Consider the following 14874-nt stretch of genomic DNA (forward strand, 5'->3'; position numbering starts at 1 on the left):
TTGCAAACCAAATTTTTCAGTCTTATGAATGAAGTGGAGAAATGTAAATATTTTTGAAGGAGGTGCACACATGGTGAGAAAGTAACACATCACTAATGCCTCTTCTGAGCAGGTTTACCAACCAGACTGTTACAAATGGGAGAAATGGAATCAATTTCCTTATATGAATGGAGAACAATATAAATATAGTAATGGCAGAATGATTCAAAGTTGTTGAAAATCCCAACAGGCCTGAAACAGCTCAAATTATTCAGAGCTCTAATCATACAGGTTTGAACTGGAAAGAATCAACAGCAACTGAAAAGCTTTCATTTATATTCTTTATCCTGCAACTCCTTATATATTTCACATGCATGTAATTCAATATTGTGGTTTCACTGAACACAGCTGTTTTCATGGCAAGTCAATAAATTTCAACTGTCACTAAAACAGATGAAAAAATTGCTCAAATATCAATAATCAATTTTGTACAATGTGTTAATGAAAACCACTCTGAGGTACTAATGGCAGTGGGACTATAATCTATCACAGAACCACTGGACATTACACTACCTTGCACTCCGAGTCTATTGTTCCCTTTTGAGGCAACATACAACAGGATTTACCTTTCACTTCCTTTCCTTTGGTCTGTTCTTGTGTAAATAAATAGCACCTCATAAGGATAGCATCTGGCAGTAATTTTGAACCCTGCTTTTGAAAGTGATATGTATTACAAGAGAGAGAGAGAGAGAGAGAGAGAGAGAGAGAGAGAGAGAGAGAGAGAGAGAGAGAGAGAGAGAGAGAGAGAGAGAGAGAGAGAGAGAGAGAGAGAGAGAGAGAGAGAGAGAGAGAGAGAGAGAGAGAGAGAGAGAGAGAGAGAGAGAGAGAGAGAGAGAGAGAGAGAGAGAGAGAGAGAGAGAGAGAGAGAGAGAGAGAGAGAGAGAAAGTTGTGAAGGATTTAATGTAGAATAAACATTCTTTTGGTTGTTGTTCCATCATGACTGAAATGAACAACTGAGTTAATTAAGTCTAGCAGAGAGCCACTACAATGCCATGGTGAATAATACCAATGATATCCCACTAAAAACCTCCCTTCCTTCATGTAACAAGTTGTCTTTGTGTAAAAAAGTAAGAGTTGATAAGAAATAAACATAACAAACTGGTCTTTCCTAACCATCACAACCCTTTAAAAGGTTCTCCACATGAACACAAATACCAAGTAAGGGAAGACTTTCATACATGGAGATCCTTAGGATTATACTATGATGGTCATCCTTGTTGGGAATCATTACTATTTGTGAGTTGGGACTAATGAGAATTTTCTTAACATTATGCTACAACAATTTATATCTGGAGATAACATCTTTAATATTAAACATGAGAGGTCAAACATACAAATTCAATAAAGTTTAGTAAAAAAGAATTGAAAATAAGCATTCATACTTACACTCATATCAGATGTACATGTGCTATGTAAAAAAAAAAGATTCAGCTCTGTTTTCCAATCTCTATTTTCTTGATAATCTGCCAAGCTGAGAAGACTAGAGAGTCAAGTATGCCAGCTACTGTGAAGGTTCCTCCAATGATTGCACATGTCTGAAAATATTGCAAGCTGCTAATCATTTTGTTCTTGAAGGTGAGCCAAGGCAACAAAAAGCAACCAGTATAAATAACAGCAGCTTTGTTTCTGAGATTTTCTTTAACAGCAAGTTCCCTTCTTTAGATTTCTAATGCATATAAAATTTCATATTCTCCAACTCCACACATGTAGTCTCATACAATTCATAGTGATAGTTCAAGAACAGGTTACCTTAGTGATGAAGGAGTAGAAGGGTTGTCTCTTCCTGAGATATTTGACTGTGATGGGGGTGAGATCATATTTGAACCACAAAGCTGGTACCACACGACCACCATGACCAAAGGAAATATAACTCTGCAAAACAAGAATTGTACAAATTTAATAATAATATGTAATGCCTACTTTAGTAGTGTAATAGAAGCACTGAGAAATTTATCTAAAGGATAGCTATGAGAAGGGACAACAAAGGATTGAATCCCTCACAGAATACACATATCATATTATTCTGCTTCACTGGAGGCTATCAATGCCTTACTTTTTTCTTAATATTACATGGAGATCCCCTTAATTGGAGCTGGCTTAGAGAAAGTGATGAAAATACATAAGAGGATATTGCTAGTCCTCTCACTCTTTGGATGGAGAGAACTGGGCTTATTTTCTTTCACACTGGCCTCCCTGTTCACATAGCAAATGGTAGCTGCAGGATGTAACCTGAGGAGTTATAATCTTGTAATCCAGGCAATCTCACCAAGACATCTTAAGCCAGTGTGACATGGTATATAGTTTAACCCTGTAATCACTGAAGGTGGCTCACAATTTGCAGTGGAAGCATGAGCTGATGATGATGATGATGATATAGCTGATCAACATATAGTTCTAAAATTAAGCAAATACTGGTTTACAAGGACCTTGAAATGAAAGATTTCACAAATAAACTTCTCTGAGAAAGATTTTCCTATGTAGTCATGTGATATGATTACACTAGGGATTCAATCATCTTCAAAAGTGTTAAATAAATATCAGAAAGGAAGCAAGATGTGAGGAGATGCACTCTCAGTGACTTACCCTGTAGGCATGTGTGTACTGGTAGGCAATAGCATCCTCATGAATGGTTGGCACAACTTTCATAACATAATCATGAGACTCCAAGGCTGAAACAAAGAGGCATTTTTTATTTATTTTTTTTCAAAACAGAAACAATTACTTTAAGGTTTCAAAAGGAAACAAAGATAGAACTCTGTGGTGTGCTGCTTTCCTAGAGTCTAGTGTTACAGATTTCTTATAAGAATTCACTGATCACACTTTTCAACTTTCTCTTACACATTCCTACTGTGAGCCATTAGAAACAACATAACTGTCACCTTCAATAATTATGATAGCTACAAACCCACTTCTATTTTAAAAGTGAGCAGATTATTTCAAAATTTCCCTTAGAGAGAGATGTATGAGTCAGAGATGATCCAGCATCAACTCAGATTTCACTTACATCACTGGAAGTCTTTATATCAATATGCAGGGGCCAGTGGAATAATAATAACAACACTTCATCCCCAATAGAGATGCATTCATAGGCACTACCTTAGTTATTATGAAATAAAACAAAATAAAATGTCTAATGAGCAACACACACAACACATCCATAGTGACTCTGTACTTACAACTATTTTTATAACTGTAAATAAAACAATAAGAGTTTTCAACTTGGACATTTAAATGTGTTGAAAGTTTAGTCAATAGCAAATTTCAAAAATTTTTACTAAACTGGATATAAAACAACAAAACACAAACAAATAACACATTTATAAATGTGTTATTTGTTGTCATGGGTCATGAACAACTGGAATAAACTGCTAAAACATATTGTGCTGCTGCCTCAGAAAACACATTTAAGAAACCATATGACTGCCATATAGAATAAATAAAAATGAGGATGGGCAACAGCATCTCACAAATCAATCTTCAATATTTATATGGGGTCTTAATGGTGTCTACTATGTGCTAGGAATTGAGTAAATCCCATGTCCTGAAATCTTACAAAAAGGACTGAACTTATCACCCAAGTGTTCAAGTTGCAGCCCTGGTAGCAACCATAACAGCTCCGTATGTCACAAAAGTAACAAAACACACACATAAGCAATTCTATACTTACAATTCCCATCAAGCTTGGAGCGTTGGTGAAGAGGATTAAATTTTCCCACAATGTCTGGGTGGCTGAGTTTCTTTCCAAACCGCAACTCATGAATTACATGAGCAAAGTCAATCTCGTCGGGTTGTCGGTCTGCTGAGTGTGTCGACACGTGGAAATTCCCTACAAGGAAAAACAATGTTTCTTTATACCTGATGATAAATGTCCTTATGACAAAAGCTGATTAATTTAAATCCTTAACCTTGCTTCATATAACATACTATATATATATATATATATATATATATATATATATATATATATATATATATATATATATATATATATATATATATATATATATATATATATTTATGTTATATGAAGCTGGCCAAGGTGAAACTCTTCAGTTAAGGACTTCAAGCATAAATTCAACAGTATTAGGTTACAACTGGCCAATAGTGACAGCATTATTACAGCAATATCTTCATATCATCAAAACTATTACACAGTAATAATTTAACACATCATTGATCAGGTATCAAGAAGTGCAAATAAGAGCATCATCACATAATGAATGCAGGAATATTTTGAGAAAAAATTCAACATTCATATTGCAAGCTCTAGTGTTTTCTCATATATTCAAAGGATAGCAATGAGGCAATACCCATACTAACAAATCTCCTAATAATTGAGATGAATTCCAAGCTCCAAGCATTCATAATTCATCATCAATAAAACAAGTGACATAAAATAGATATTTTTTAACAAGGTAGGTATATAATATTATGTATGTACTGTACATGGTAAATGCAAAGAAAACTTGTGTATTTCATGAAGAAAAGTTAAGGGCTTGACTTACCATTCTGCTTAGTGCCCAATACTGACCTGGTACCTTGTTTATGAAGAAGTTTGCTTCAAACATGCACCCTTTTTCACCAATGGGATTTTTGTTTGTGTTTTCCACAAACCCAACTTCATGACGGCCAAGGTCATCCTGAATATCCAAACCAATATCTGCAACGAGGGTTAATAACACTCATCATTTTACCAAATCTGACATATTCCTTGGGCCAGCATACTTGGTGCCATCAACTGTGGCTTAGGAATTTTGTCATTTAAGGACATATGAATAGAGTTCTTGTCCACTGATTAATCTATGTATTCCATTCTTTTAAGACTTCCTGCAATGTGAATTTACATTCCTACCAAAACCTTTATCTGTTTGTAAGATAACAGTTTACTTGTTTCTGTATAATATGGTACAGAAGATGTTCAAGTTACGAACGAGATATGTTCCAGAATGTTGTTCATGAGTTGTTTTGCTTGTAACTTGTCATCATGATTTTTCGGTACAAAAAAAAAGTATCGTATGTTCCACAAACAATGTAATGCTTACTTACTTGATACCGAGAGAGAGAGAGAGAGAGAGAGAGAGAGAGAGAGAGAGAGAGAGAGAGAGAGAGAGAGAGAGAGAGAGAGAGAGAGAGAGAGAGAGAGAGCACCTTGCTTTATGGCTGATGTGATACTTAAGTGTAGTGGCAGGCTTGAGGCTTCTGCCAAACGCAAGACTCATACATGCCAGACATACAACCTGGATTAAAACGAGATGCCTCTCTCTCTCTCTCTCTCTCTCTCTCTCTCTCTCTCTCTCTCTCTCTCTCTCTTTCAGGTTATACAGGCCTTTATTCACATAATTAATTAAGATGGCTGCTGAAAAGCATAAGAAAGGTTTGTCTGCCTATTCATGGACTTAGGAGTGGGTGTAGCCTGAGTCCAGCAGGTGTAGTCCTGAGTTATGAGATGCTCTCTCTCTCTCTCTCTCTCTCTCTCTCTCTCTCTCTCATGCACATTTTTTCCTTCCTCCCTCTTTCCTTGGATTACACAAGCCTTTATTCATACAATTTATTAAGATGGCTAGCTGAAAGCATAAGCCAGGTATGTTTTGCCTATTTGTGAACTTAATGTAATGCAGCAGGTTTTCTACACAATGCAGTGCAACCCTCCCATCTCTATGTCTTTCAGAGACTAACTGGCGGAGGTCTGTATGCTGTGGAATCTCAAGCCAAACTCACTGTAAAGTACAATGTTTTTAAATTAAATTTTAATTTTAAACTAGCATCTCAAAATAAACTGATAAAATAAAATTATTAGAATGGCACTGTTGTACACAAAAATGCAACAAGAACCAAAACTGAGGCATCACTTGAAAGTGTACTATAAGTACTAAGTGGAGAGCACCAGCACGTTAAGCATGCAATACATCAATCAATCCTCATCTCTGAAGGATACTCACATTCACACTTCAGACGGGGCAACTCCACTTTAATGTATACTGGAATTCTCTCTGTTGTCTCTCCAGGGTTATCAACATGTAATTCCTGGACACTGAAACAAAAGTAATTCTTCAAAGTTACCCAGCACATTCTTATTGCAATTCATGGTTTGCTCACCACACAAATTCTGAAATAGGATAAGGATTGATTTCATGTTTTAAAAGTGTGATTCCTAAGTTTCACCAGACTTACCGGTGATACTTTAGGAGTTACATACATGATTTAAATAATAGCTCACTTGTTTTAAAGATGCTTGAACTTTGGTTGATAGTAACCAGTTTTCCTGTAAAGCATGAATAAAAAACAAAATCCACATCAGTGAACAAGTGTGTAATTTAAGCACTAAGGACTGCTGATTGATTGTCTGAGAAAATGTTCAAAATACATGGATCAGCAATGTTTTTCCACACGCTATTCCAACTGACATCACAAACAGTGTGGTGGCACAGCAGGTACTCTGCTATTCCAAAAGCTTCAAGCAAGAGAAGGACCAATGAGTTAAGTGTGTGGATTCAAGGGAGATAAAGAGTTGGAACTCGACAGGTAAGATTTTTAAAATTAATTATTATCATTATCTCTTTTTTTATGGCAGAGGTTTAATACTAAAAAAAAGGGGAGGGTTATAATACGGGTAAGATTTAGTAATCTTTGTTTAATTTTATGTTTACTGCACCAGTTCTCTGAATGAAAGTGCTGCATAATATTTGCAGCAGTGTGCAGTACAGTAATATGCCTATCTGATGGCAGCCTTACAATGGCACACTAGAATGCAGTGCTACATTCTAATGGATGACATTGGTAGTCAGGCTAATCATTTGAGGTTACCTTCATTTGGCAATACATTCTTGCATTTAACAGAGATTAACTATTTATCAATATATGAATCTATGCAATTCATGAATGCAAAAGTTTGGATGAAAATTTTATTCAAGGTTACCTGTGGCAATAATATGGGAAACTTCTGACGAACAAAATGTAGACACTCACAGCTCACCAGACAAGAAATGGAAGAACTCCAGGAACAGCAGCAGCAGGATGAAAGCAACACATAAAATGCTGATCACTGCACCGGTTACTGTGGGCTGTGTCAGGTCCTTGGGGACCTTCCGGTAGATGTCAAACCTTGCAAGAAAAAACAGTCCATAGTTATGAAGAAAAAAAAAGTGAATATCAAATCCACGCATGCTAATTTTCATACATAAGTGATAAAAGACCATTAATATTCACATAACTAGAACAACCTTACTGCCTCTCACAAAAAGCATAGAGAAATATTATCTTCACACTACCTTCCATCACACCAAGTCTGGCACACTTTCATCACCTGAGAATGTGGAACTCATTTCCATACTGTATAATAAGCATAAATTACAAATAATATATGAGCAATAACACCTCCAGAGAGAGAGAGAGAGAGAGAGAGAGAGAGAGAGAGAGAGAGAGAGAGAGAGAGAGAGAGAGAGAGAGAGAGAGAGAGAGAGAGAGAGAGAGAGAGAGAGAGAGAGAGAGAGAGAGAGAGAGAGAGAGAGAGAGAGAGAGAGAGAGAGAGCTATACTCACCTAACTATATATATATATAATATATATATAATATATATATATATATATATATATATATATATATATATATATATATATATATATATATATATATATATATATATATATATATATATATATATATATATATATATATATATATATATATATATATATATAAGCCTGAGTAGACTCTGGAAAGCCTCAACTTTCAACTCAACTCTGGAAAGCCTCAACCACTACACTTCCCAAACACACGTGAGAATAGATACAATAAATAGCAAGTGGCAGAGCAATACATGAAAAAATCCAGAGAAACATGGCTCTGAACAAATACTCAATACTCTTTTATTGTTAGAAAGATACATGGTGCACTTAACATCTGCAAGCTTTGGTAAGTAATCATTGTTTTTTAACTTAAAATACATCTATGGCATGAGGTCCTGCATAAAACAGAAGTTCACTACAATGTGTTTATAGGGCAATGAGCCTTATAACAGCTTGTAGTTCATACATGTACATTGTTCCACTGTCTCTTGCTTTTATTTATATATTTAATTCCTCTACATGTATTAATGTGCTGGCCAATGATTTTTTAAAATTTTGCCAAGGTATTTATGCTGTGGGGCTCACCGACACTATGATACAAGATGAAGCTCTTCAATATAATGATATTTCTTACAGTAGACCTTCTGGAAGAGGCTCTCAGGTCTGTACATCCAGCTCTGAATTATCAGCTGGATTTATGTGTATACTGGTGGCAAAAGCATTGTTTAATATAATTTTATTGTACTGAATTTTAGTTTTGTGATTTCTAATTAAGTTCTGATTACTCCAGGCTTTATCTAGATTAATTTCAAACTTAACGACAGACTGTGACTCTATTACAAACTGGGGTAGTCCATTCAATTACTAACTACTCGATTACAGAAGGAATTTTTCTCTTATTTAGCCTAGATCTTTCTTTATACATTTTCATAGGGTGCTCCCTCATTCTCCCTTCTTCCTTCAGTACAAAGATGTCATTGCACATGTTGTGGTCATACACTCCTGTCAAAATCTTGTACGTCTAATTCATGTCACCTCACAACCTCCTGTATGCTAATGTTGGCAGTCCCTACTTCCTCAGCCGCTCCTCATGCATCAAGTTCCTCAGGGATGGTACCAGTTCTGTACATTTTCTACTGCTTCTATATCTTTTATCAAGTAGGATACCCAAACTTAATTAGCATATTCCAAATGAGGTCTGACTAGTGCAACGTACAGGGCCTTAAAGATCTCATCCAAAGTCACAAATATCCTCCTTATTATTCCCATTATACTATTTGCTTTATTGATTTTTTGTCAGGTGTTCTGAAAAGCTACTCCAATGTTTTTCTCCAAAGTTACCTTGGCCATCGGCTCTTTAATATGGTACCCTTCAATTCTTATCTCACAACTTCCAATCTACGTATAGTTACATTTCTTTGGATGAAATAACAACAATAATTTTTTAGACCATTCCTTCATACAATTTATATCCTCCTGCAGGTGTTCTTTGTCAATCTGGGTTCTGATTTTTCTGTAAACTTTGGTGTAATCAGCATATAAGTAAATCTTACTCCCATTTTTTACAACTTCAGGCAAATCATTAATGTATATAACAAATAATAATGGTCCCAGCACTGAGCCATGAGGAATTCTAATTTTGACATAATGCCACTCCAGCTTCTGGATATTCACAATCACTCCTTGCTTTCTTCCAACTGTAAAATGCTTCTATCCACCTCCAATACTTCTCTCCAATGCTATAACTCTTGATTCTTTTTTTTCAATAGCCTCTTATGTGGAACTTTATCGAAGGCTTTCATGAAATCACATACCTAATATAGTACCATACAGTACTACAAGGCTATCTAGCAGGATTACTGCAAGATTAGCCCCCACAACATTAAAAGTTAGCTTAGATTTAGATTTAGCTAGTTGTTTTTTATATAAAAAATAAAATTTATCTATATTTTTGAAGGGGGCCATATTTCACGCATACTTAGTGTACTCATTAACCTCACTTTCCCACCAGGTCCCCAAGTTTATAGAGGAACAAGGTAGGTGGAAATAAGAGCGGCTCGTTTTAAGTATACTGCACTGCTACCATATATAGAAATAATGAGAGCTAGGTAGTAAGCTTGGCCCTACCGGCTTTTCTAATGTAAGGGGAAATTGCTTGAAGTGAGACACTTAGGAATGCATCGGCATGTTTGTATTTTGAAAGCGCATAATATTACGTAAATGCATGACTATCATCTAAGTTACCTTCGCACGTCAAAGCTGAAGAAGCCCATGTTGGAATGACGGCTGTCAGTGAACTTCGGGTCAGCTGGTGTATGTTTACTGCCACGACCACACGCGGGAAGGCGCCTCTAGCTTCACCGCCACCTGTCTACCTCTTATGATCCTATCATGTAAAATCAACGTTTTCGCTTATAATGTTCATGTACAGAGTTTAAAGCATACGTCATATCTTATGTTAACAATATAATTATCAGGCTAACAAGTTTAGTAGACGTTTACGTGAAACTTTAATGATTTACAGCAAAGTCTTCTAAGATGTCTTGTGTATGGTGACGTGAGCATACGCGGCCCGATGGAGCTCATTTCCCAGTCAGCTGTCTACACGTTAGCAGCTAAATTCATAGCCTAAATTAAGGTTTCTGCAAATATTTTTTCTGCATAAATTAAAGTGGAAGTGCGGGGTCTTATCCTGATAAATGTATCCAAAACGTTGACAAGCTACAAGAGGCTTATGGGCGGATATACTCAAATGACAGGAAAATCTTGGTATTTTTTTTTTCTTCTGTTACAGTAAGTTTGTCTCTCATCGCTTTTGCCGCGGCATCCTCCCAGAACAAGTGCATCACATTATGGACATATCAATGCACAAGGTATATAGAAAAATACAGTAGTCACGTACAGTAAAACAACATGCATGCCAGTATACTCGTTCAGGGGATTTTTTTTTTTTTATGTTAATAATAGAATAACGGGTACATAGCCCAGCCAATTGATTGGTTACTGGTCAGAGCTTTGATTGGGAACGTGACGGTCGCAAAACTCGCAATAGACAGTAGTATCATGTCAGCTGTGTTGTAGTAACGTTCTTGGTGTCATGGACGAAAAACCATAGTTATACTATACGCTTTGGATCCTCAATATTTTCAGAACTATAGGAAAACTGGGAGATACTACCTGAATTAAAAACTGCTAAGACCGGGCCGTCCCACCAGAAAAAGAAAAAAAAAAAGAAGCAGGTAGTACACACAGAACAAAACATCATCATGCAAAATTCGGAGGCCACTGGGAATATTCACAAGTTTTCCATGGCTTGTAGTGAAAATGGGATGCGTCACACTGATGCTGTTGGTTTTGTGACTAAGTCTGATAAAACCAGGCTTACCCCAATGCAGAGGTCTAGCTTTTTATCAAATTCTGTCCCTTTTTGGCAAATGTATTGCTGTTAACATCATGCTTCTTTTCACTTATGCTGATATCAGAATGAATCCATCTATTTTAAATGTAATTATGAATGCTAAAATACCTTACAAAAATCATTTCAGTTTTATTAATTCTGCATCATATGCATTTTATAGCCACAGCTGCACAAGCAGCAGCAGCAGCAACAACAACAACAACAACAACAACAACAACAACAACAACAACAACAACAACAACGACAACGACGACGACAACGACGACTATTACAATAACAATACCAGTTATTACAACAACAACGACGACAACGACGACAACAACAACAACAACAACAACAACAACAACAACAACAACAACAACAACACAACAACACAACAATACTAACACCAACAATATCTATAACAAAATAACAACAATAACAACTATTAAAACAACAACAACAACAACAACAACAACAACGATAACATAAAACAATAACAATAAAAACAAATCATTAACAACAACAATAACAGCAACAACAACTACTACTACTGTTGCTCCTGTTATTGTTGCTGCTGCTGCTGCTGCTCCTGCTCCTCCACTAGCATGTATGTTCCAACACCACCACCACCACGCACCTCATTTTTTTTTCTCCCTCTAGAAACGCTTTCACTTGTAAACAGAAAAAAAAAACCTTATTTTGCATAATTACAGGCAATTACACACACACACACACACACACACACACACACACACACACACACACACACACACACACACACACACCCACATTTTCAATTCTTTTCTCAATACAAAAGGGAATTATAAGAAGACGAAAAGATGTGAATTTACAGATTTCGTCACATTTCGGGACACAGTATCATGTTATGAAGGAAACATGTCATTATTATTATCATTATTGTTTTTGTTCGTTAATACATTTCATTAGTATCTACCACTACTATTACTACGACTACTACTACTGCTGCTGCTTCTGCTGTTACTACTAGCACTACTATTAAGGCAACAACAACAACAACTATTACTACTACTACTGCTACTACTGCCACTACTGCTACTACTACCACTACTACTAATACTATAATGCTACTAAACTACGTATGGGAGAACATGATAGGCACAGAGCAAGTGGGAGGTGGAAATGGATGAAGACACACAGGGAAGGAGGAAGGGAAGAAACAATGGAGAAGGAAAGTTAAGAGGAGGAGGAGGAGGAGGAGGAGGAGGAGGAGGATGGGAACGCGGTTATAAAAACTAGAGAAAGGGGCGGTGGAAGCGAGACGAAAGGGGGAAAAATTACACAAAACAGAGAGAGAGAGAGAGAGAGAGAGAGAGAGAGAGAGAGAGAGAGAGAGAGAGAGTGGGTGGGGGGACAACAAAAGCATAACAGCAGCAATAACTAAGATCAAGGAGAGCGACTTCTGTTCACGTGTACAAGTAAAAACACGCTACAAGAAGAAGAAGGAGGAGAAGAAAAAGAAAGAAAAAGGAACGTCAGTAACATGAACCCGCTATCCGAAAAAGAGAGACAAGAACGGTGGCCTATTGTAGAAAGTTCAAAGCGTCACCTCCTGGGAAGATCGCCGAACGCCTCCTTTCTCAACAGAGGCGAGAGAAATCCTGCGAGCCTCACATCACATCCACATCGTGAAAGGCATTGCCCGCGGGGACACCAAGCTGGGACACTCGCTCATCTAGTGCCTAACAGTCCTTCATTAAGTATCGAAACTATCAAAAACAATCGCAAATAGTCCCAAGCAGTTGTAAATTGTCCCAAATATGTTAGTTCCAAATAAACGCAAATGGTTCTGAACAGTCTCAGTAATTCGGAACAACCCCAGACGGTCCCATATAGTGTTAAACAATCGCAGCTAGTCCCAAACAGTCTCAAGCAGTTCCAAACAATGGCAAACAGTCCCAAACATTCCTTGCAGACGGACAGAACTTCCCGGGACATCACGAAAGCAAGAAAACCTAAAAGTATAAGGAACGCCTTGAGAACCCAGCAGTTCTATACAAAACATACCTACTTGTATCAATATCAACAAGTTTATCTAACTTTCTAAAGCTCTTTATTGACTTATTATCAACAACATGATTACTTAGTCAATTCCGGTCATTTGCCACTCTATTTGAGACGCATTTCCTTCACACACACACACACACATACACACACACACACACACACATGTATGTATAATTTCCATTCTATCAAGACACGTGGCAGTTCCTGTATAAAACATACCTATATCCACATGTCGTCCCTCTTCATAAATCTATCGAACCTTCCTTTAAAGCTTCCTAATGATTTTGCACCAACAACCTGATCAAGATGTCAGTTCCAGTTATCTGCCACTCTGTCTGTGAACCAATTCCAGATAATCTTGAGTGAGGCGAATGTTTTCCTCCTACAAATTAGATGATGCTCCACACTAGCTCCAACTGACGTCCTTGCAGCAGTAGGCTTGCAGTCATGGTCAGTAGTAGAGTAACCTAACCACATTCACTTCCTCTTTTCTGCTGGCAATCTCTTTACAAAATCTGACAACTGATAGATTCTTAGCGCGACTCTTAGAGGACGTAAGATTGTGGGACATCACAAAATGAAGTGCAAGTAAAAAGGTTTGTGTAATCTTAAATGTTTTTTTGTTCTCACAGTTATTTTTAAAAGCAGCTGTGATGCTTGGTTAGTCAGGTTATCATTGAAGGTTTTACCGAGTGATGCTGCAAGATCTATGTTAAACTATCATTAAAATCACGTAAACACCCTTGAAAATTACTATAACCAATTTTGAAACGTTTTGTTCTGTAATAAGGAATATAAAAAATATTAATAGGATTTTCAAAGATATATTCCCAAAAAACAATGCAGAATTCTACTGAACTATCTCTAGAATCATGAAACTGTCTTGGAAATCCCAATAACTTCCATTAGAATCTGCTCAAAGTTGTAATGATAAGACAACGAAACATTCGAGATTACGGTGCCTCTGAACACGACTGTACTTGTGTGATCATCAGCTGTGTGGCTGCGATCTCGCCCTCGCCCTGCCTGAAGTGACCAAACAACCTTCATGAAGAGTGAATAGGAAAACAAACTCGTATAAGGAATGAGGCCACAAGACAACACGCGAAGAAAAAGTGACCTAAGATCATCTCATGGCGTATAATATCTGCGCGTGCGTTTCAGCAAAGACGGCAACTTTACCCTGTTCTTCCCTCCCCCCTCTCTCGCATTCTTCTCCCCACAAACTGCTCATATCCTTTTTCCTACTGTGTGCATACTGATTCATTATCTTTTGTATCTTCTCCAACATCGCAATTACCAGGACTATTCCTGCAGTAAAGTAATTCCTCACTCTCTCCATCCTCTATAGCCTCAGCAAGACGCGGGCTGGTGAGAAACCGAGGAGCATAAAAGTTGATAGCCACGCTCGCGTTACAAAACATGAGTACTTGGACGATCAAAGAACAGGGATTACACTGCTATTCTGAGGTGATGCAAAAGTTGCGAAGGCAGGAAAATACTACTTGTTTTCTCTGGATACTAGACCAGAACTGCTGAACGAGTGGCGGAGCGATGATATGTTGGCGGTGGCAGCTCTAGTGTTTAAGGTTGTGGTTCCACAAAAAAAAAATGTTGTTCAATGGCTCACTAAAGGTACATCTTGGACTTTGACGGCGCACCAACCCTACCTGTAGTGCAGGTATCTAAGAACGCATACCTTAGAAAATATTATGATAGTCATGGCTCACATCTTGAGAATAACTGGTTTATGATGATAGAGCCTTCCACACTGAGTGAAATGGGAGGGTACAGCATCACAACACACACTGATAGATAGATGA

The 14874-nt window shown here is 37.2% G+C and overlaps 1 protein-coding gene across 1 annotated transcript; it reads right to left on the reverse strand.

Moving 5' to 3' along the window:
• Nucleotides 1-820: 820 nt before the first annotated feature.
• LOC135107667 (endoplasmic reticulum-Golgi intermediate compartment protein 1-like) lies at nt 821-9987 on the reverse strand. Its single transcript, XM_064017792.1, has 8 exons — nt 9850-9987; nt 7007-7141; nt 5980-6071; nt 4572-4700; nt 3708-3866; nt 2624-2709; nt 1790-1912; nt 821-1575 (listed from the first exon to the last, which is right to left on the reverse strand). Exons 1-8 carry the CDS (start codon nt 9876-9878, stop codon nt 1468-1470), a joined length of 861 nt encoding a protein of 286 aa, XP_063873862.1. The 5' UTR covers nt 9879-9987; the 3' UTR covers nt 821-1467.
• Between the last annotated feature and the right edge of the window lie 4887 nt (nt 9988-14874).

This window comes from Scylla paramamosain, chromosome 15 (assembly GCF_035594125.1).
Source record: "Scylla paramamosain isolate STU-SP2022 chromosome 15, ASM3559412v1, whole genome shotgun sequence".
Lineage (NCBI taxonomy): Eukaryota > Metazoa > Arthropoda > Malacostraca > Decapoda > Portunidae > Scylla > Scylla paramamosain.